Below are 24820 nucleotides of genomic sequence, written 5' to 3' on the forward strand. Positions count from 1 at the left end.
GAAATTATTTACCGGAACATATCAAAAACAAATAGAGATACATTCACTGACGTATGTATGTATGTGCATTATGGAGGTAGCATTCACAACCCCATATATAAGATGCATAGCACTGAAATTGATTGCAAATTAATTGCAGTGTTAGCTGTAAGGAAGGCATGGTATCAAACAGTGAAGACAGACACAAGTGATCACAGTTTATGGGTGTTTATGGAACTTCAATGGGTTGGTTGAACGCCTATCTAACCCTAAATGTAAGGAAGGTACAAGCTACGACCATCAAATAATAATGCAGTCCTAGTGGAGTCTCTGTCAAAATAAAAGGCCTCTATTAATAAACCTATTGCCAATCCCTAATTCTAAATACAAAGGGTGTGGGAAAACGATGTATGCAAAAGAAAAGTGTTCAAGAAACAATATATCAGAATAGGTGAACAGTTGGATTACCTTCCCCCACCTTTTCAGCACGGGAAAAGGTGGCACACTCAATCATTGCACACACTCTGGCTTCTCTGCCACGAGGATGCAGTTCAAACATAGGCATTTGGGTCTTCTGCGCTGAAATCTCTTTCCCAATAAAAGTATGTTCCTGCAGAGTGCCTGGCGTAACAAACAAGTACCAAAGTTCCTTTCTCGGCAGGATTTTCACATTCACAAGTTCATTCACTTAACTTTTCATGGGTCTCGCATGGTCAGGCTCGGACCCCTCAAAACACAACGTTCTCAATTGGTCTCCCTCGATCGGGCTCGGACCTTTTAATCTCGCTTTCTAAGCTTTCCTCTTTGCATCAAAAAAAATCTAAAATTTTTGACACTGCAATGGATTTTGCTTAAACCATCGCAGGACGACTCCGATTCACTTCACTCAAAAGTTTCATCTGTAAACTTCACTTAAGTTTCTGTCACTTCTTTGCTGGGTCCCTCATACAGAGGCCTCCCAATGAGCACACACGCAGTGCCGGACCACTCTGTTAATTGTATTGTATCTTCCCTTGTTAAAGTTCAAACATCCATCAGCAATTGAGCTTTACTCGCGTCTTCATCACACATGTTAATATTCTTCGCTCTTGCTCTTTTCATACAATGTTGCTACTTGCAACCTTGACTTCAACATAGACCGGTCTTGCATCGGTCGCCCCAACTCATTGGCTGTGTCGATCTTTCTGGCACTGATTTGAATCTGGAGCCAAGGACGGTACCACGGCGGCTGCTGCTCCTCCCCAAATCGGCCAGTCATGCAGGAGGGACCTGGGTATTTTCGACACACAATTCAGGATTCTTCAATCTGGTTTCCTGGCCTTACGGCTTTTAATCTGAAGGTTTCTGGAAAGTACCGGTTTCTCGTCAAAAAGGCCATGGGCATCTCCATCCTTGCTCTACATTCTCGGTTTGACACCTTTCCCCCCTCGTTCAGCTGCCGTCTGGAAATAGCTGTTCCTTTGTGTGCTTTGTCTCTCTCAGAGTGTGCTCTCGTGCTCTGCCTTTTTTCTGGGTGGGGAAGCTTAATGGAGTGAGGTGCGAGTTGTTAACAGTAATTGCCTGACCATAGTAGTGGGACATGTCAGGTACACTGCTCAGTCGGTTTTCTCCCAGAGCAGGATGTTGGTGTGAAAGTGTTTGTGTGGGGAAAGTGGGGTTAAAGTTCCCAAGTATCCGACCTGGTAGGATGGAGTAAAGGTTTTACATGGGGAGGGGGCATACCACGTCTCGCCCTCAGGTGACCCCCACTCCCACAAGATCTCACCCAGGTGAACCTGCAGCAATGGTCCACCACCAGGGTCTGGATCCAAATGTGATGGCCATGCCCTGGCCACCCGAGAGACAGACCCCTGGGGACTAGCGGCCGAGACACCTTCTGTTTTCACACACACCTGACTATGATTTATGTAAAAATATTCCAAAGTAGTTATGAGTTTGCAAATTCCATGTTACTCCCAAACATAATGTGTGTTGTAATTCTATTATTTACTGTATAGTCATATTCTCATGTGCGGATCACGCGACCATCCAATGTCACAGGTTAAGATTACATTTTCAAATGTCAAATATTTTTTATTTCTCTGTTTTGATTTCTTAGGAGAAAACGAGCTAAGCCATGTTTCTAAGGAACTTAAATTTGAAAATACGTCCTCCTGAAACAATGATTTTAGCGACTAGACGTTTTCTTCATCTAAACTGTGCTTCACCCTGAAAGATTAAATGGAGGCTGGGGCATTGTAGAGCATGCTTTTGCTGGGCAGGTGCTCTTCAAAAGGGTTCAATAGAGACCCGGACCACAGCTGGGCATTGCCCATGGGGGTACGTGCATTGGAGAGTGCCCAGATGCTCGCTGGACCCTTTCTGAAGAATGCATGCATTGTAGAGCCTTCATTCTTTAGGACAGATGCTCTGCAAAACGGTAGGTGCACAGGAGAGTAGGACTAAATAGAGTGCGATGCAGGTAGAGAGTGATCGGCATTATATATTCATTTACTTCTTCCATATTATTCCACTGATGACATCATTGCGTGGCGTCGTTAGCTGGGCACAGCAGGGCCTGGCGTTAAGGTTGCACAGCTACTTTATCTGATGAATATATTTATTTGAATTAAACAAGACCTTTTACGTCACTTCAACTGGTAGGACGTGTATTGTCTCTGAACAGGTTGCTGGGTATAGTCATTCGGCGTGACAGAAGTGCCATTTTTGTTGGCGTTGGAACTGGGAGTGTAAGTCATTGGTATTGCCAATCGTGATGTCCTGTGTACGACATAAACCGTGCATGGTGAGGGCGAGTTCTGCTGGTAAGCATACCAGGCAAATGTCAGCGTTTTGTCCGTTTCGGTGAAGCTTTTTTTTTTTCTAGGAATAGAGTTATCGACCAGAATAATGGCGTCTCAGTCATAAACATCTTCTGACTTGCATGATTCACTGCTAACTGTATTTATCTCATATCTCCAAAAAGATTAAATGAAGCAAAACGTTTTCATTTTCCACTGTCCTAATTTGCAATCCGCAGTAAGAAGTCCCACTTTCTTTGTCGCACGCGCCCCATTGGACTACTGCACAATTATCAGCCCTGTAGTTACCTCATCTTGCAGCACTGGGTGGTTTCCCTCGAGACACCGTTCTTCTCCAGCGCATGGTTAGTAAGTAACAATGCACAACCATGCAAGAGGTATGTTGCGAGAACCGCATTATTTAACGAACACAAACACAATCCCGGAAATATTATAATGTATTGTTTGAGTTCGCTCAGTTATGCTCGCCTTTTGTTTCTGAAATATTGATGTACAACTAACCCTTTCAGCAACTCAGTGACATTGTGTGACAAGACTGCCCCCCGGTGGTTATACATAAATGCTGCATTACAGCAATGTCAAGCTCCCTAAAAACAAACACACACACACAGTGTGTCACCTTTTCTCACTAAATCGTACACGACATCATATCAGCAGCAACGACTTCTGGTTGAGGGCACTTAATGCAACTGGAATGAATCTTTTTATTGCATTATACAACGTGTGGTTGATAGTTGAGAAACTATTGGACATATCTATATAGAGGCTTTCTTCCCTCAAATTATTGATGGGATTAAAACCAGTCTTGAACTACTAAGCGTCTGCACCAGCAGTCTGTATGTAAGAATTACTAATTTTCACTGTGAATCCGGTGCAAAGTATTGTATACAGGTGTACAAAGCACAATGTTAAGGGATTGTTGTAATATCATTATGATGGAATTTTAAATTCATTTCCCATTCCTGGTATTTTTGCTATAAGGTGATTTAATGTACTTACATATCATCTTTAGTTTTCTTTTCCTTCCATGGTCTATTATCATATTTAAGGTTGTTCTTTTTATTATGAATATGTTTAATGAAACTATAATAGTATGTTACTTCTGTAATTGTTATTGATTTGTGATATGTGAAAAGCTTATATTAAGCTATAACACATTAATAAATAGTCATTTTCTTCTTTTTTTTACAATTCTATGTTATAATTTTAGCAAGTAAAAAGCGAAATTCTAATTATAGATTGTCCTTAAAAATGACTTTCACAACCAAGTATCTGTACATTAAACACTATATTTGGAGGGGGCCCATACAGAGCAATACCAAACGAACAGGGAAATTGAGTGTACAAAGCACACATAGTCATAGGATCCCTCACTAATCAATAGTCAATGTAACGCATCAGTATTTGTGTGGCACCGAGATAGTTGATAATGAGCAACCCCCTAACTGCTCTATAAAGCCTAATAGTAAAACATCCCAGAGGAATCCCATCATTCCTGTAAAATCCCCATTATGAGAACCCCCAAGTATGAACTATCAGGGATTTAAGCAAACACTGTGTTATATTACACAGACCATCGATTAAGTGCACACCACGAAAGCTTAAAATAGCATAATTAACCATATCTGTGCTTGTATTGTATTCGTTATTTATATAGCGCTCTTTTTCCATTTGGAACCCCAAGGAGCAAAGGGAGACCATGCTAGACAGAACAAACACTCTTATGCATTAGCTTGCGTCATATCTAGAAAGCACAGTAATACTAGCTTGCGCCATATCCATACAGAATTGTGATGATTAGCCTGTGTCATATACAGACAGTGAATAGTAGCTTGCGCCATTTCTAAAAAGACTGTGAATGACTGCTTGCGTCACACTGAGACAGAATTGTGAATGTCAGCATGCACCAAATCTAGACGGAACTGTGTATATTAGCACTGCGTCATATCTTGACAGAACGGTAATACCAGCCGGCGTCATACCTAGACAGAATTGTGAAGATGAGCCTACGGCACATCTAGAGAGAGTTGTAATACTAGCTTGGGTCACATCTAAACAGAACTGTGAAGACTAGTATTACGTCGCATCTAGACAAAATTGTAAAGTTTATCATTGTGTCACATCGAGACAGAATTGTGAAGATAAGCATTGCGTCACATCTAGACAGAATTGTAATACTAGCTTGCGTCACATCTAGACAGAATTGTAATACTAGCTTGCGTCACATCTATACGGAATTGTGTAGATTAGCAATGCGTCACAACTAGACAGAATTGTAAAGATCAGCATGCGTCACATCTAGACAGAATTGTGAAGATTAGCATTGTGTAACATATAAACAGATTTGAAACACTAACTCGCGTCATATAGACAGAACTGTGAAGATTAGCATTGCATCCCACCTAGACATAATTGTAATACCAGCTTGCGTCACATCCAGATAGAACTGTAAAGATTAGCTCGCGTCACATGTAGACAGAACTGTGAATGTCAGCTTGCATCACATCTAGATAGAATTGTAAAGATTAGCATTGTCCCACATTTGGACAGGATTATGAAGATTAGCATGTGTCGCGTCTGAATAGCGATGCCACTAACCAACCACACTAAAGCTCACCCCTCTGCATACACCTCTCACACGCTACACATACACAACCACATCTCCAAAGCACTACAAATCACACGCACTTCACTACATCGCAACAACAAAACATAACACATGACGGCTTCCAAACGAAAAGCACACCTAAGCTCAGCGATCAGTGTTAACCGAACTGAGGCTGCCAACAGCATATCACAGCTCTCTTGCTCTTCTTCCCGCTCAACCTTACTAACCCATCTCACCCCTTTTCCTTTTCAGATCCGCCAGAGCGCCACGGGACCACTACGGTGGTGATAGTACATGATATAAATATCCTATAACATAACATATCCATAGTACTCACGAAATCTACTTTGTAATGCAAATCCCAGTAAAGTACCAAAAGGCCGAGTAGGATCCTGCAGAGATTTTGGTCTAGGAGCCTATCCCGACCCCAGTGCAGTGAAAGTGCAACATATGCTGCTCCCTGACAGCTGTATATATACGGGCTAAGGTAAGCCTTCACTCATCTATATCTTTGCTCCTCCATTGTAGACTTCAGTAAGTGGTACAGTATCTGCACACTTAGCCTTTTCTCTCTAAACCTTCAAATCATCTGTACAGCAGAAACCTGTCTTTCCACAACAGTGGTGGCACTCTGTCTAAAAAAAATACTGTCCATGCTGGTCATCATTTTTTTTCAAAACATCCCCTTTCCTTTTACCAAACATTTATTTTACCCCTCTCACTGATATTCGCAAAAGACCCAAACACCTACCTTATGACTTAAAATGCAGATTGCCACAACATTGTCTTTCCTTTAGACCCTGTATCTTCAAGTTGGTACAATATTTGGTAATGTTCAGGTTTCGAGAGATTAAATAAAACTATGTTTTATAGAGTAGACATGAAACATGCACAAATGAAATCATATCATAAACCAACCTGAACATATATGACGAATGTGTCTTGCTCAATGATAACCTTTCCGTAGTTTGTATCTGTTAAAAATGTCATGCTATGCATATTCCACCATCTAGTCTTTGTCCGGGAGCATTAGAAGTTATTTACTTCAAAAGCAAAAACATAGGAGTTGGCAGGAGTGTTCCTGTCATACGATCCTGCAGAGGCCTAAGTTGAGGGACACAGGTCCTCCTGAGGCGGAGTTTGGGCTGGGGGTCAAGATTTCCATCATGAGGCCTTTAAAATATTGCTGCAAAGGTTGAGTGTGCGTTAAGTACTCAAACCTTATTAAGAAGCTATCTTCGCTTGAGCCATGGGCCCAACATGGGGGAAGAGGCAGAACAAGGATGTTGCTTAAAGGGCCCAGGTCTCTGGGAGAAAAACGGCTCTGAACAGCCTCTAATACTGGAGACCACTCTACTATCGATGAGAAAGATGGTAGCCCAACTGTCGTCAGTGCTAGGGGGTGTGAGGGGAGGACAGAACATCCTCTGAAATCCTGGCTCAGGTACCTTGCCTTAAAAAAGCCAGTGACACATTATCCACAAGCAAGCACTGAGGGTCGAGGCTGTTAGGCAGAAACCCGTGCAGTTCCCTCTGGGACCACTGCAAAAGATTTAAGACTACAGGTCCTTTATGTACGACATGGTGGAGAGTGACACTGCTGAGGCAGCTACACACTGCACAGAGACACTGCCCACTAAAGTCTCCTCCCATGTGGCCAAGGGAAGGCAGACGCTACCTGATCCTAACCCTTTGGGGTGGTACCATGTGGGGGGGATCACATCGGAGGAGATGGCTGTTAGGGGAATGTGGTGCCTCTATCAGGAGAAACACCGTATTCATCCTCTTTTGAGAATTAAGGTTTATTTATGCCTGAATATTTAATGGCATAGTCACCTTAGGTCCTCCCCTACCAGACTTATGCGAAGTAAGAAGTGTAAACCCCTTGTTTGTAAACATGAAGATGATATATAGCAGAGTCAAGGTTTTAAGGTTACTACCTTTAGTAGTGTTGACCTTCCCAAACGTTCAAGTAGTAAACCTCAAAGAGAACCTATAATTACCTTAAAATCTTCCTTCAGAAGTATATCACATACAATCCCTAAAGAACCAAATCCCTAGACAAGGACTCTAACGTACTGAACGAAATATACCTAACCATTCAAGCCTGGATGGCGCAACACAAGCTCTGCCTAAATGACGAGAAAACGGAACTACTCTTCATTGGCACTCAATCTCGGCTAAATAACCTCTCCGACTCTTATAAATCCTTCACCATTGACGTAAACATTATCACTGTATCCAAAGAGGTAAAAACCTTAGGAGTATATCTACACTCCTCGCTCTCGCTAACAAAGCAGGTAAACAATATCGCCTCAGCCTACACCGCCAAACTGATCATCGTCAGCAGACAATTCCTTACCTCCGACAACTGTATCACCCTTGCAAGAGCCATTATACTGTCTCGGGTGGACTACTGCAACTCCCTCTTGGCAGGATATAACTTGCGCAACATTAACAAACTGCAAATCATGCAGAACAATTCTGTTAGAGGTGCACTCAATATCCCTAAACAAGATCACATCCCATCAGCCTGACGCAATATTCACTGGCTCCCGGTTCGGGAACGCATTACATTCAAAACCTGGTCTCTGACCCACAAATGCCTATCAAACAGTGCCCCGATCTATCTAGCTAGACAAATCTCCAAGGTCCAACCCAATAGACCTAAGTTTTCGGCCTACACATGTCTCCTAACCAGCCCCAGATACAGGCGCCAAAAAGCCGGAGGTTGTAGCTTCCCTGTGATTGCGGTCAAACAATGGAATTCCTTGCCCTTAGCGCTTAGATCAGATCCCTCCCTTTGGTCCTTCCACAAAGGCCTCAAACCCTGCTCTCTTTTCACAAGATACCTAGAGGAACTACATCTAAATAGTTCTCGTCTTAACTATGTACCAGCAATCTACCTGTACTGATACCTGCTACCAACTGCATATAGTATTACATGCATACAATGTTTCTTTTTTACTGTATAACTGCAGCCACAACTGCACAGCCTGTAACTAATTGCAATATGTGACCACCGTAACCATCATTCCTATAACCCAGCGCCCAGTTGCCTCCGGGTTCGGTGCGCTTTACAAATGTCCAAATAAATAAAGTGGAATAAAAAGAGCCATTAAAGAAACTAGGAACATTATGGACTTTGAGTCCCACAACCCTCCTAGTACTGAGACAAGGAAGAGGTGGTACAGATTCACTAAACCACAGTGAGCGGTCTAGTTCTAATAACCCACACCCGAGCGGGACCTTTTAATATTTAAGAACTGGTCAGGTGCAGGTCAAGAGAATGCCGTGGCAGCAGGAGGTTCTGAAGCTGCAGGGGAAAGTAGAGGCCGACGCTGTCGTGTTGCCAGAAGCGGGACACCGTACGGAGGGTTTGTTAGGGGTCGGAGTAGCCTGGAGATGCAAAGGGAGCACAGCGGGATGCAGAGGTGAGCCCAGCTGTCCCGAAGGAGAGACTGGCTCTCTGTGTCCGATTAAGCACTCTGGTGAGAGCATTGCCCTGGAGTGCATGTGGAACTGTAGGAGCTCCAGCGACAGGCAGTGCATACAGAAAGAGGCCGACAGTGACTGTCCAACACAACCAAAGACCAGACGAGCAGCAAACCACAATAAGCTGGTCAGGAGGAGGTGCCAGGAGAAACCAGTGAATTGTCCTGAACTAGATGACCACATGGCTCTGCATCAGAGTCCACTTAAAAAGACAGCAGTTGTTGAATACTAAACATTTAAAAAAAAAGCAAATTGAATGTAATTACCCAAAAGGGAGAGGGAGGGCGAACAGAAGGATATGATAACCCCCCAATATCCGATACCAAAAGGGGGCATTTGTTTAACAAGGTGAATGTGACTTGCCTGAAAAGAGGCCCGATAAGAGAGTGCTGGTACCAACATTGCCCAAGCCAAAGAAGGGCAAATATAAAACAAAGGGGATACAGTTTTCCTAGAGAAAGATATCCCAACAACAGACAATATTACCTGCTTTGCCAAAGCCCAGATATATTAAGGCAGATTGAAGGTCGCAGTCATGAGGGTTGTGAAACGCAGTGCCAACAATCAATAGGTTGTGGGGAAGGAAATAAGAGACCGCAGGAGAGATGCCCTCCTTGTGAAATGGACCACTGGGCCGATAATTGGAACCCGCATTGCCAATGGCAAAGAAATGCATATAAGAATCATTGTCCTTCTGTGCAGCATGTGTATGAAAGAAGTTATAAGCCAATGGTGTTACAAATCCAAAGACTTATTCCGGAAGTTGTTGTAGATTTAACTTTCTCCACTGAGGAATCAAGTGTGGAAAGTTGGAAACAAACCTTGCCACCAAATATGAATAGTAGTAGTAGTAGGATTTTCTGCCCTGGCAGACGAGTATATCAGGAAAGGGACAAATGGTGGTTAGTCCTGGCAGGCGAGTGGAACACCAGGAAGAAAGGGAGTTGAAGTACTTTAAATGTGGTAGAAGTTTGTGCGTGATTATGGTGGAAAAGAATTGGCAATTCCAGTTCTGTGTTTGATAAACTGTTGTGTACTTGTACGGATTTTAGTAGAACTCTTGAATTAACTTTTTTAAATTAGTGCATGAAGAAAAGACTTTGTGAACTGTTAAGTGGACGCTTTAACATCTGTTGCCAAGTGAAGGATACATTGGAGACAAAGAACTGTGTATTCCACCTGGAGTGGAACCAGGCGAAAGAAAATAACTTTATTGAAATGAACTTCTGAATTGATCCAGGGGATCCACCTCTGATCATAAGAATTTCAGTTTTTCTTATATGTGAATATATGTTGAGTTATAAAGTTGAAGCTGCCAAATGGTTCCTGTAGGATTGGGTTGTAGGTAATAGTGTGAGGCACAGACATTTTGGACACTAGGTCATTTTTCTTTAGCCAGGGTTTCATCAGGTTAAGGAAAGATCGGTGTTTGTCTCAAACCTTATTTTAATAAATGTTAAATTGGGAAAAATCTCCATATGTGTGTCTGTCTCCCATGTCCGACTCCTCACACCACACAGGCCTCTTGGTGCTCAGGCCAGGGCCCAGTAGCGTGTGGCAGGGGCTTCAGGACACATCCTGGTAAAAGGCATACTTCGTTGGGGAGGAAGGCTCCTCTATATGAGCCCCTGAAGAGGCTAAAGCTCCCTCGGGCCAAAGCCCGGTGAAAGACCCAGAAAGGTCCTTGCCACAAGCACCAGTAACAGCCTCCAAAGAGGCACCAGGGTTTTTCCCCCTAGAGACTAGCCGCAACAGAACCAGTTGATCCCCAGGAAGAAATCATCTGAGCAGGAATTCGAAGAAAAGGGTTTCTCACTCACCTTGTCTTTTAGTCAACAAAACATATGATGTGATCTGGAGCCCGAGAAATCTTTATCGGAAGGCTAAGGTGTGAATCTACATTTATCTATGATAGTTTAGCATGATTTAATCCATCCACTAATTCATTTATTCATTCATTTAGCATAAGCCATGTTCAAGAATTACAGTTTGTTTTGATCATAGATCGATATTTGCTAATAGCCATGTAATTAGGTATATTTAGCTTGCTATTTTGTAGCATGCACATTGGTGTGTGTTTCGAGGCGCTAGAAAATTGCTTTGTGTCTTGTACATATGAATGAGGCTTTTAGCTGACCGCGGAAAGAAGTAGCCGTACAGAGTGTGTAAATGTTTTGATAACAAATCAAGTCTTGGCAGACTCAAATCCTTTAGCACAGGGATACAACCTTGGTTGGCTGACTGCAGAGAAATGTTTTAGCTGAACTAATGTTTTGGTTTTTGCACAAGGCTGTCTTGGTGCGAAGACACAATATGCTTGCTGGCTTGCTCTTTTTAGAATAGAATAGAGGACAAGTCATGTCAATGTGTTCCAGTATACGATTACGCTGGCTGAAATTATGTATGTACGCACATAATATAGTATGCGCGTAGTTGAAAATGGAATGCTTTCTACACACACAATTGTAAAATGAATGAGGCATTGCTCTGTATAACAGTGGCTGTTCCGTTCGGTCCCGGGGCCCCACAAGGCTGCATGATCATTTGAAGTCAGTTCCCAACGATCAAATCGAGATGGCGGAACGGATGGATTGGATAGAACAGATGGAACGAGCAGAACGGATGGAGATGGCCGAACCGGATGGAGATGGCCGAACAGTTTATGTAGACGATCGAATGATGAAATGAATGGAATGACTAATAAATCAAACAAAGAACCAGGCGAAATGTGTGAACAGACGAAGTTGACTGCACAGACTGAGTGAATAAAACAGACAGAATAAATGGTTCAGATGCACGCTCGATCTCAAGCACCTACTGAAAACCCCCATTTCACATCACCACACTTAAACTCTCTTCTATACACCATCACTCAACTAGAACACAGCGATACTATGACACATTCGGTATAGCTGTTCTCATGCCAACACCTGCCACATACTCCCCATCATCCTAACTAAACAGAGATGGCTGCACACCCGCCAGCCTACACTTTCTTCTCAGGCCTAACGCAGCCAGAATCAGTCTCGGTATCACCCTGCCAGAACGAACACATACTCCTGATCTCCGAAACACCACACCTACCGCTAAGAAGCAGCTATCATATGAGTGCCGCACCTGCTGCACACATATCCGGTGCTCACACGCACCATATGACTCTCTCCCTCTCTACTGACTTGAACTACGGTTCGCAAGGGTGTTCAACCTACCAGCGCCTTGAGATCATACCAATGGTACATAAGGCGCTATATAAATGCAAAACATTGTTGACCAAACATAAATGGCACACATTTGGATATTTTATGGCATGCTGCTGAGGCTAAACTTTTTGACCATCTGTTGACAAGAACATTCTGCTCCAACTAATTTATCCTCTAATGCATTCTCACCTTTCTGTGGGGAACCTATTGCTCATGTGCAACAGCCAAAGTTGAAATGCATATTGATACAGCTGCAATGGTTCAGAAGATAGCTCAGTGTGTTAAGCACTCATTGCAGAGCTCTGTGATCATATGCAAGATTACAAAACCAAATTGCAGCAAGGCCGGCTCAGCCTTTCCTGTCTAAAGTTGATTTAACATTATCAATAATGTACCTGTACCAGATATCGGTTGCTATAAAAACAAAAACCATCAGTATGGTGAAGGTCTAGAAATCAGAAACTAGTTTCTTCAGAGGGGTGGTTGTAAAACCTAGGCAGCCACCCCTAATGATGAGCATAAAGTGTTAGTCTGGAGACGCGATTAGGCCATATTCAAGACTGTGAAACCAATGTGTGCATTCTCTTGTCCTAGCTTCGTTAACAGATGATAGTCATCCTGGACAAATCATCTTATATCACTGACAGTATTGTGCAGTCTTCTGTGAAAAAAGGTTTGCCTTCTCGCATGCTGCTGGTATTGTATAGCCCATTACCTGATCTTACCTTCTATACAGGCCATTTGAGTTGGAGGGGTTCTACACAGAAGAAAGCAGACCAGATATTGCAGACCTCCGGCAAGCATATTTTAAGATCTGCTCAATTTACACAAAAAACGCTTTTTCGTACAATTCAAAGGTTGAATTGTACGAAAAAGCGTTTTTTGAATAACAGTTTTACAGGCCTGCATTATTTTTTGCGGAATTAAACCTTTAAAATACAAAAAAAAAATCCCAGATAAAATCTTTTAAGATCACATCAATTAGACTGCTGGCACTTAAATACTTCTCTTGATGATGGACAATGAAGCTAGAATCATCCCCATTTTGCATAATACGCTTCTATAAAATTTTGTTTGAAAAAAACTGTCATGTTGGGTTATGTGATTTGTGTCCTTTCCAAGTCACTTCTATAAAATTTGAGTTTTTTAGTTCATGGTAAGAACTGAAAAAGAAAATGGCAGAAATTGCAGAATGGGAACGAATCCCAGCATCACTGCTTAACCAATGTGTGATCCTCATCTCGTTTAATCTCACATTGCCTAATCTGTCAAAATTACCAGTCCCTTAACCTTTCAAAATGTCATGCTTCAGGGTGATTTCGTTCTCAGGGTATGATCTTTAAGGAAGCCCCACACATGCTTTCAATGGCTATATATACACATCCCCTGTAATATTGAGCATTTATATATTGCCCCACACAACCACTTGTTTCTTTGCTCTCCAGTCGTAACACTGCTTGAAAAATATGCCCTTCCAATCTCAGTCTCAGATACCTTCCTGCAAGCTTCTAATCTTCATCCACTATCTATGCTATGGTATGTGTACCGCTCTCCTTGCTTCCAGTTGGTCTCCTGTATACATGCTTAAGCACGTTTACCTTCGGTGAGGCAGCTAATCTGAGTTGTCTATTGTGGATTATGTGCACGTTTTCATATGATCTGTGGCCTGCATTCATACTAGGGCCAGTATACCTTCCTACCTGTGGCTGCTATTGATGAAGTGTCCTGTGCCTATGCTACAACACAAGTACCCTTATAGTGGACTCCTGACGTTATTGAAAGGCTACTTTATCGTTCTGATGACAGCAAGAATAAAGGGGGTAAAGGAAGTACTCATGCTTAATTTGTGAGGCAGCATATCAAGCTATGAATGGGGATCGCGATAAGGTGGGCCTGACCAGGTATTCGGATCCCTTAAATCCTTTGGTTCGGTGGTAGGAGTTGCCCCGCCAGTGTCTGTGCATCGGGCCCCAAAAGGGCTTAAAATGGCCCTTTCTGGAGCAGCCCTCAGGAGTTGTTTCCACCTGAAGAGTAGCAGATGTAGGTACTTGGAAGAAAGGAAGTCACGCAGGAGCCCCAATTTGAGCTTGCTCCAAACACATTAAAGAAGAGCCAAGCATCAGGCGTCAGACCCATTTGATATGGAAAAGAGGACTGAGGGGAAGGAGCGTGGGGTAGAGTCAACAGCGGACATGCATGTTTTTCCCAGCCTGTGTGTGCATAATTTAAAGGGAAAGAACAACTTACTGTGCCGAGTATACAATCCCATCCCCGCACAGCAGGAACCCCACATTACTATAGAGGAAAGGGGATGACAGTGCCGCAGGTCCAATTTTATTTAGCAAGTTGTGTGCCCCCCAACTGCCCTTGCCTGGTTCCAAATGCTCCAGAGAATTCACTGAAGCCACCCGCCCCTTTCCTGGTCCATCCCAGTCTATGCTCTTCTGCCTTTGCCTGGGGAAGTGGAGCAGAACACAGTGTTGGGTCCAGGGGCTCCTTGGATGAGGTGGTGGCACACAACGGTATGGTCCAGAATCACAAGTTTGTTTCAGACTGCCTCCTAAGCAGGCATCCCGATGCCCGGACCAGTTCCACAGTAACACTGGTGGTTGCCCATTTTAGAATCAGTCAATGCTGTGACTCGTGCAGTGGTGAGGCAACACAGCCTGGAAGGTACCTGTACCTCGCTTCCTTAATTCCATCAATGCTCGTGGTGTGCGACTGCCATGTGGCAGTGGGCCCGGAGGAGTTTCTCGGTGGATAGGGCAAAACTATATTAAACCCAGGACTCGAGGCTTCTGCGAAGGATGCATGTTAACACCTGGTGTACTGAGAGTAATTCAGATTGTATTGTTATAGGCTGTGGCCAAAGTAATTGCCCATTGTTCCTTAGTATATGAAAGAAGCTGGATTACATGTCCTCTTACACTAATATGAGGATTATTTTGAATTGATACACCTGTCTACCCTTGGGATTTGTTAACTGTTGCCTGTTACTTTATTCCAGCTATCTTGCATCACAACTGGTTGCTCTGCTTAGGACTGTTTTTGATTTTTTTTCTCTGTGTTGTTTTTGTGCTGTATGTTTTTATGTTGCGCACTGAGGCCTATAGGCGTGTTGCGCTTTATAATAAATAAATAATAATCCCCAGTTCCAAAGCAGAGGACTGTTGCAACAGTTACACTTCACATTTCCCCGCCCCCGTTAAGGGGGTCTTTAAATGTCCAGATTAAGCTGCTGTCCAGACTGAGTTGTGATGTGATGTGAACTCCTGCTTGATGCCGAAATCAAGAAATACAGCAGAGCCTTACTGATGTGGAAGACGCTCACAGTCAAGGTTTCCGGGGCAACAAAGGTAAACGCAATCAACACAAATGCAGCATCATGCCGATTAGGAGAGGAGTCGACTGAAACAAATACACATGCAAGTCATGGCATCTGAAGCCTGTTGGCCCAGATTTGTGTATTGTATGCGCAAGATAGAGCAGCCATTATTTTTCACAAACAGAAGTGCAGCAAATCGAATAACAAAGCTGACAGAATGATGGATGATTCATGAATGGCATATATTAATTCTCCAACATACTTAAAGATGAAAACTTACCTGGGAAAGAAGGTAAAGAGATACTTGGGGACTTATTCGAGGTCGCTCAGTCTAAAAATACAAACACACGAAATGATAATTAGTAAAACATTATTTTGTATGGTTTAAATCTTTTGTGAGTCAATGTGCAAAAGAAAATCAGACTTACAAATGCTACCATTTGCTCAAAAACAAAAAACTGCATAAAGCAAAAACATCAAGGCATGAATTGTACAAGCAGCGTGGAACCGTAGGCATGTCAGGAACGGGCTCCTCCAGCACAATGTAGGCGTATCCAAGCGGGTCCAGCCGCTGGGAGAAGCATCCCTTAATGAGGATAGCTTTACAGATCACTGGCTATGCTTCACACCCGGTGGTCCAATGGGATTCTGTGCAATTTTGTGAAAAATACTTAACCGAATTAATTGGTAATGAGAAAATACTTAACCAAATTAATTGGTAATGAGAAGAAAGCTGGTAAGGTCATCATTAAAGAAATGACGTTTTACGTTTGCCATGATGTAGTAGTAACATGCTACGATAGTACATTTGTTCTCTTCCTTAAAATTAAATACTTCTTACTCTGAAGAAGTTCAGGAGTGGTTTCCATCAATTAAAGCTAATGTGCGCCATCTGGTGAACTATATGAAACACTTTCAGAATTCATTTAACCAGTATTTTAAGTAAAACTATCAGTCATTCCTGCTCTTCGACTCAAAAATTAAGCATTCCATAAAAACAGAATGTACACCTTCTGGGGCTGTACATTATATATGTTGTAAATGTATGTATTCCCCGATCCCGTGAAGCTATTGATTTAACATGTATGTGCGGTGCTTTCGACAACCTTTCTAAATATAGCTTTTCCTTAGTATAGTTCTTTATGGTTGACCCTTGCTGTCAGTGTAATGTTATAATTTTGTCCACACGCATCGACATTATTAGCGCATGCTGATCGTTATTGACCTACAATTAGCCAATCAGCGTGCAGTCAATAACAAATGGTATTGACTGCATTCTGACTTCAAAAGCGAACAGGGAAATATCCAGACAAGAATTTTTTCAACAAAACACTATCTTCAGCAGGGATCCACAAGGAACTTCTCTCTAAGGCCCTTCGTTTCTGGACACTGATGAAAAAGATGGATTTGAAATATGCAAAATTCTCAAGTCTCTCCGCTGATAATGTTTTATAAAGGCAAAGTTGTCCCCTGTATAATCTACCGGGGAGGCGGTGGGGGAAGGGGTGGGGTCTGTGTTAAAGGGTAAATCCTGCACATATTGATTGGGGTCAAATGGAGTGTCGATTTTGGAACCACACTATTAATCTTCCAATGGGTGTTCCATGTGCCCCCATTGGCTATGAGTTGGGCCTTAACATGTCTATCGGAAGTCGCTATTACTTTATATCAAACTATTGAACCCTCCTCAGAGTTCATTGTTTGAAAAATGGCATGACATAATGAGGAGTCACTTATCTTTGGTCCTAACTAGATGGAGTTCAAAGATACAAAAAATTATTAATTATTCAGATATCTCTGTACACCATTTATTACAAAACTCCCCCAGAGTAAAAAAGAAGTTACAGTAAAAGGACTAGATTCAAACTAGTCACCAACAAATGAACTACAAACTGTTCAGACTTTCCGACATAATAGAAAGAGGTTCGGGAGATATCACAATGTACTTAAGGAAATCCCAGGGTAGGAGGTAGAGGGTGAATTTCCTGAGACGAAGATTGCATTTGCATCCTACCCGTGAAATTAGGAGAATTCGATCTAATAATTCAATATGCTTAAAGATAAATCCCAGGTAGAAACCCTGAAAAATTTATTCATGAATGGTCTTAACTTATAACAAAAGCGTCTACTACATTTTTCATGTTTTGTAGATAATTTATGGAGCCATATTTTAAGTGGGAGACACATTTCACTGTCTACTGCTGCTATACATTATTTATGACATTTTGGAAATTAAGATGTATGCAAATTGTATGGTGTTCATAGCAGGGTGCGGGTTTAGCTCGCTCCCGCGCTATCTCAGTCTGTGTAACTACTACTACAAGTGTTTTTCCAGTGGATAACTATGAAGCTACTCGTTAGCATTATTTTGCTTATGGTTGCAATATGGCTTTGTCTTCCTGTTCACCTAGGGGGACTATACTGGTTTTTAGGTCGTACTTTTATTATGTTTCTTATTTTATGTTAGCTGTTGTTTGTATTATTGTTTGTTATGTTACGCCCCATCATGTCTATGGGTCCTGGGTCCATTGTACACTATATAAATAAAAGAAAGTACGTGATTTAAAAAAAAAATATGTATCTTGTTTTTCTTTTTGTGAAAGGTTTATGCAAACTATTACACAATAAAAACAAAAAGAAGTGGTTTACTTTTCATGACACATTATGTATGTTCTTGTTTAACCTTCTGCAGTATAAACAAGTTTGCAATTTTACTGCTCGACTTATGAAGTAAACCTTACTTAAATACTATAAAATACAAACATGTGTCTATTTACTTTACACACTAATAAAGTAACGTTTTTACTTCACTATCAAAACTCAGAAACATGCATTATTATTACCACTATATGCTCATAGTCTTATAGACCTTGGGATGAGTCATCATCCTTTTGGGATGTCGACCCTTCCCAAACTACCCTTCCTCTCGGTCTACTAGGCTAAATCATGTTCTAGGATTGCTGTTTTAGAATTGCATCAATTTGTCCTGCACTCTAAGTTTGGTTTTTTTTAAATGTATGGTATCTATTGATCCTTCATGTCGTTCCTGCCTAGACAAATTATTTGGCTATAATTCGGACTACGCCATCGGGAACCAAACATGTCTGGGGTTGCTTGTGTTTCGGTGCAGAGGGGATCTGGCCTAGCAGTTCAGGCTTGGCTGCTGTCATTGTTGGACGTACCTAAATGATTTGCATATGGCTGGACCCCTGTTGCAACTGTGCAGCGGGGCTAAACAACAGTGGTGTGGAAGGTTGCAAAGAGAAGTGCCAGTGGTTCAGATTAATTCAGAGCCTTCCACCTATCACTTCTTTAGTTATAGTTTGTCTCTCTACGTGAAAGAATGTATGTCCAGCTGTTGGGCCCCTTGTTCACTGCGCCATAGGGAACCAAGCGACACCTCACTGTTTAGGCCCAACAAGGGCAAAGCATGCCTGGGGTTGCTTGTGTTTCCATACAGAGGGGACCTGGGCTAGCAGTTCAGGCTGTGCTGCTGCCATTGGTGGCAGTACCTGACTGATTTGCATATGGCTGGACCCCTTTTGCAATGGTGCAGACAGGCTGAAAAACAGTGGTGTGGATGGGGGCCCAGAGCAGTGACAGTGGTTCAATTCAATGCAAAACCTTCCACCCATCAATAGGACACCTGACTCAGGCCATCCATGCTAATTCTACACTGTGTGCCATATTAATTCCCTTATGATACCATTGTATGCTGTCTTGTAATTCTCTTTTCATTATATTTTGCTTTTGTTGAGTTTACAACTTCTGGGAAAATTGTATTCCATGGTTCTTAATTTTTAACAAATTAATTTATAAGCTAATATGTCAGCTGCGCATGCAAATACATTATTTGTTGTTCGTACTAATTTATGTAGTAGCAGCACGCACCTGTCATCTAACGCATGGATTCCAACTGTCACTTCCCCCTTTCTTCCCTCATTCCCTTCTCCCATCCTTTCGGGTAGGGCTATATGCCTTATTTTCAATGTCTCCAGTTTTGGCTCATACGTATGGTCATGTGACAGCTAGTGTGGTGAAACTGTTGGAATGGGAGAGAAGACAGAAGGCAGAGGGATATGAGAAGGGATATGTACAGCGTGTATAGGGTGCTCTGACATCTTCCTGAACCAGTACATTCCACAAGTAGGTTCAGGTGCACAGTTTCAGGAACCAGGTCGCCAAGCAAAGGATCGCATGCCATGGTAGAGAGTTCTTCTGGTCATTTAGTGGAAGCCAAGGATTGACTGTTAGGAACACATGGTGGCGACAGTATAGACAGACAAGTGATCGCAGTTCAGGGGTGTTTATTGAACTATAAATATACTATAAAAACACCTAACCAAAATCTAAGATGGGAGCAAGCGTCGACCATCAAATGAAAAAGAAGGCAGTCCTAGTGGCGTTGTGTCAAATAAAAGGGCCTATACTAAAAAAAAAAACTACTGGCAAATCCTTAAAACTAATTACAGAAAGAGTGTGGGATTGGGTTTCAATAAAGAAAGAAGTGTTCACAAATAAGTCAGGATGTGATTGCCAGTGGTCTCTCTTCACCACGGGACAAAATGGGTCTCCTGAACACAGCACACGCTCGAGCTTTCCCAGCACAAGTTCTGTATCAGATATCAGGTTCTTCGATGGCCAAGTCTCTTGCCTTTGAGGCCTGATGTATCCAACAAACAAACACAAAGTTCAGTTCCACGTATACTTTGGGTGATGGCTTCACTTCCGGGCGTAGACCCTTCACAAAATTGTATTCAACAAATCGGCTAAACAGTTCCTTTTCCAATGAACTTAGTGCTTTTCTTACTTTCACAAATCTTAATGTCTTTTTTAAACAGTTCTTCGCGCTTCGCCCCTTTTGATCGGCTTCCTTCTGCCGGGTTCATTCTTGCCAACTTTTACAACACACTGTTCATACGCTCATTTCACCAAACAGGACTCACTTCCCTTAGCTTTGTAATCATCTGTCGGTCAAAGACTTTCGACGGTACAGAGGATTTTACAAGACCACTGTATGACCACTTTGACCTGTTCTTGCCTCTTCCATAGGGCTTCTGGTTACAGTAGTTTCTACCATCGGGTAATCAGCCAGAGTTTCCTGCCTGAGCACCCACGTAGTGCCAGACTCCTCTGTTGCTGGTTTTCCACCCTCTTACCAACCGTTTTTACTTCTTAAAAAGTTCAAATTAGCGTTTGGCTATTTATCATTCAACACAGTTCGGTTTCTTATCGACACTCCCTCAACTCACCGCCTGTGATGAACTGCTTGGCTTTCTTCTCCTTTGAGTCAAGGTTGGTACCATAGAGACCTGCGTCTTTTCCCGGCTTGGTTATCAACAGAGGACGGTCTCATGTTACTTAGACATCTGCTGCAACAAACAATGGTTATTGTTTGTGGACTTATGATTTCCTCTACAGAGGCTTCACGGGCCTTTCTTCGGAAAGGGCAAGGTCACTTCTCTCCTTGTCACCCTCTCCGTCTGATCAGTCTTTCTTCTCCTCTTGAACTGCTGTGCTGAGTTATCTCTCACATTGTGCGGTCTACCTTGCTCGTCCTGTGCTCTTGTGCTCCACCTTTTATCCCTGTCGGGAAGGCAAAGGGCCATCAGATGTGTGTGATTCTGGACAATTGCCGGACCCTTGTCTTGGGACACATCAGGTAAACGGCTCTGGTGTTAGTCAGTTTTCTTTCGTGTTGTGTGAAAGTGTTTGTGTCGGAAAAGGGAGGGTAGTGTTTTAGAATATCCTACTTGGTAGGATGAGGAAAAGGTGTTTAAAGAAGGGGGATACCGCATCTCACTTATCTGTGTCCCACTCCCCCAGCGCCCCCTATCCAGGTGATCCTTCCTCACTGGTCCACCCCCAGGAACTGGATCCAATAGCGATGGCCGTATCCTGGCTACCTGGATGGCAGATCCCCGGGGACTAGCTATGGAGACACCTTAAGGTTTCTCCACACTACCCATGGCTTGATCAGTTTTTGTGTTAACAATTTCACTTAGTCTGTGTGCCCCGGCAAGTTCCACTTAATTTTTCAAGTAGCACAATTACAGAGAATGTTTCCTAAAGTACCATTTTAAATGGAAAGCACAAGATTAGGGATACGGATGGGAAACGGTTAGCTTTAGGGTTAGAGTGAGCATTAGAATAAAGGTTAAATGGTGTTGTGGGGATGGAGTGTAACCATATATGGAACCCAAAACAATCAACTAAAGAAAAAGGCACTGAAAATCTGCAGCTGATTTATTATATGTCGAAACATTACACAAACAACGCAAGTTAATAGGTGCCATCTCAGGTAAAGGAGAGCACCTAATGGGAGACATGGAGACTGCTGAAATGTAAAGGGAGAGTTGCCAAAATAGGGCATCACTTTACTTATCAACATTTCTCAGCAGTTACTTGCTTCAATGAAAGAAAATAGCCTATGTATTCATGTGCCATTTTATAAACTAAAATGTTGATGTGTTCAAAATGAAGCCTTGCAGAGTACTATGTTTCTATTTTATTGAAATTGTGTTTGGTGGGAATTGCATACATTTTATCATTGCAATAGAAGTGAATAGGGCTTTCAGGTGGATAGAAGCATATTATGCTCTGAGTTGACTTTGGGCAATGCTGGTTAGTTTCCAGTGAAAATCACCAACAAACTCACTACTTCACATCATCCCTGCATACCGATTCCCATGTGGTGCAGGTTTAGACTCCAATGAGAACTATCTCGACTATCTTGACAATCTGGAATGTGTAACCAGTGTTTGCCTTTAATCAAAAAATAAACATCAGTCTCCCAGAACAAAAACCTGTGGGAACAGGCCTTCTGAGTTAATGAGCAGCTCCCGCCTTTGCAAGTCTAGCCAAGAAAAAATAACCTTATAAATAAAAAGTAACCTACCAGTAGAAGCCGAAGCATGATGGGCTTGTTGATAACAAGCAAGCCTGTTTTTCTAAGGTCCAGCTTGAAACAGACTTAATTGCCATTTATCTGCCACTTTTGACATTGTGGGAGGCAATGCCGCTGACCAGATGCAGCTTAATGGAAACCCAAACAAAGGAGGCCCTGCAACAGCAGATCCAGGTTAATTATTGGCTGAGAGGCCTGCTAGATTTGGTTTTATTATCCCCAGAAACGAAACCAAGGCTGGGACATTTGCATTTGAAATAAAGGGGCCAGTCTCTTTTATAAAAAAACATGTTCTTAAGATAACCAACTATACAACGTAGGGACATGAGGAAAGGTGTGTTGTAATCATGAGACTTCTCTCTAAAAAGGCAAGTCTAGATTCAAATTACCTTTTTTTATAAGTAATACCATTATAAATATCCATAACTATGTATAAATGTCTGAAATAGTTGTGCCACATATCCAGCCGTTCAGATTTCAGAAATCCATCTCTTGAGGTGGCAGGTTGATGTCATGTATTATGGAATAAAAACTATCTTTCATTCAAAACTATTAAAATGGCCACACTTTCTTTTCTGGTCACGTGTATAGGAATTACGATTATCCAATATAGAGAGAGGGGGTGTATTCTATGAGAGTGTCTGAATATGATGCAAGTCACTGGAAAGATTTGACCAATCAATAGTGTGACATGAGTATGGGAATATGACATTTCAATAATCAGAAGCACACAAGGTCGGGGATTCTGACTTTTGGAATTAAAAGCGACACAGAAGAGAAAAACAACACCTGTTCCCACTAGAGGAATGCTGAAACTGGATTCCATATGGAAGATTGGGCCCAGTCTAGGAGGGATTCTGAATCAACTTAATCTGAGGCAGACCTGTATCCTGGAAAAGGGAGGGCGGGACCAAGAGAGGTCTGCTGCCTGGCATCTCCCTGGGAAGTCTTGAGGGTTTCTTCGTCTTTATGACGTAAAGATTTCAAAGTGAGTATAAAAACTTTCAAAATCTAACATGCAACAGTGCTTCCAATTATATTTAAAACTTAGAGATTTTACTCCATGTAGAAAACATAACATTTCTGAGCAGGAAGGGCAGTGGTTGACAATCATTCACAGAAAGAGAATATGATATGGTAGTTTGCGAAGGGCAGCTCCATCCTATTGTGACTGTACTTAAAGTGGAGGGAGATTAAATATATAAATGCCTTTTCTGTGCTGTGTAAACTAGGGAAAGCTTCCCAGAGCTGGCATTGTACCAATTTGTAAGTAATAGTTAAATTGGATGCTGCGGCTTTCACAGGTATAATCTGAGGCTGCACATTTCCATATTCTCAGGATTGACTGATAGCGTGCAACCTGTGTGATGATTCACCAGGTGTCGTCACTTCTCCCAAAGGGCTGCTATCCAATAGTCCCCCTACAGAGGGGGTTGAACTCATTTGGAGGGACACCCCTCTACGGATAAGGACAACCACCCACAGTACAACCCACTGAACATCACACACCCACATTTCTTTGGCCCTCCTCCCCCCTTCCTTTACAACCACTATATTGAGAGTAGACCAATGTATTTCTGTAGTACCAAAGAAAAACAAAGAGGTGATGGCTGGAAGGTTGAGAATTAATCTTAAACCTCTGGCAATTGCTCTGGGCAACCCACCAGACCATCGTTCTTCACACACAAAGCCATTACAGAAAGGGTACTGACCATTTGCAAATCAGGGTTGGGTCCAGCCCGAACTGCATGGTCACATCCCAGCTGCACAAGACCACAAGCATACCCAGAAACGTGTTTGGCTTCATTGGGCATCATCAGTGAGGAGTAGCTTGGATCTCTAGGCCCAGCATACACAGGACCCACGTCTGGGCATATCCGTCCCACTCAGGGTCACTATAGCCTACCAAGCCATTACATTTGGGTGTGGGACCAAGCTCGATTTGCATATGGTCTTTACTCTTTATATAATGGCTTGGCAGGTGAAGAACAATGGTCTGGTGGGTTTGCCCAAGGCAATTGCCAGAGGTTTAAGATTAATTCTAAACCTTCCAGCCATCACCCCTTTTGTTTTGCTATAGTCACCCCGAGTGGGACGGGTACGCCCAGACGTAGATCTCGTGCCTGCTGGGCCTAGAGACCCAAGCTACTCCTCACTGATGAGGCCCAACGAGGCCAAAACCTGTTTTGGTATGCTTGTGGTCACATGCATAAGGGATGTGACCAAGCAGTTTGGGCTGGACTGGCCCCTTTTGCTGTGGGACCAAGAATGGTCTGCATATGGTCTTTCCTCTTTTGTAATGGCTTGGCAAGTGAAGAACGATGGTCTGCGTGGTTGCCCAGAGCAATGCCAGAGGTTAAGATTAATTCTAAACCTTCCAGTCATTACCCCTTTTGTTCTGCTATAGTACCCGGGGTACAGCCAAGACAGAAAATACCAGGACAAAGAAGAGCACAGAAAACATCTGACTGTGCTAGTACTGATACAAGGTGGCTTGCAGGTGGC

At 42.6% G+C, this 24820-nt stretch overlaps 1 protein-coding gene across 3 annotated transcripts in view; it reads right to left on the reverse strand.

Moving 5' to 3' along the window:
• The window catches only part of CLEC16A (C-type lectin domain containing 16A), a 1932649-nt gene that overhangs the window by 1446260 nt on the left and 461569 nt on the right, over positions 1–24820 (reverse strand). For all 3 annotated transcript variants that reach the window (XM_069647805.1, XM_069647806.1, XM_069647807.1), the window contains exon 8: positions 15689–15739. In XM_069647805.1, coding sequence (XP_069503906.1) covers positions 15689–15739 — 51 coding nt within the window. The remainder of the gene's footprint in view (positions 1–15688; positions 15740–24820) is intronic.

The sequence above is a fragment of the Ambystoma mexicanum genome, chromosome 2q, assembly GCF_040938575.1.
Source record: "Ambystoma mexicanum isolate Mex_15411 chromosome 2q, UKY_AmexF1_1, whole genome shotgun sequence".
NCBI classification, from domain to species: Eukaryota; Metazoa; Chordata; class Amphibia; order Caudata; family Ambystomatidae; genus Ambystoma; species Ambystoma mexicanum.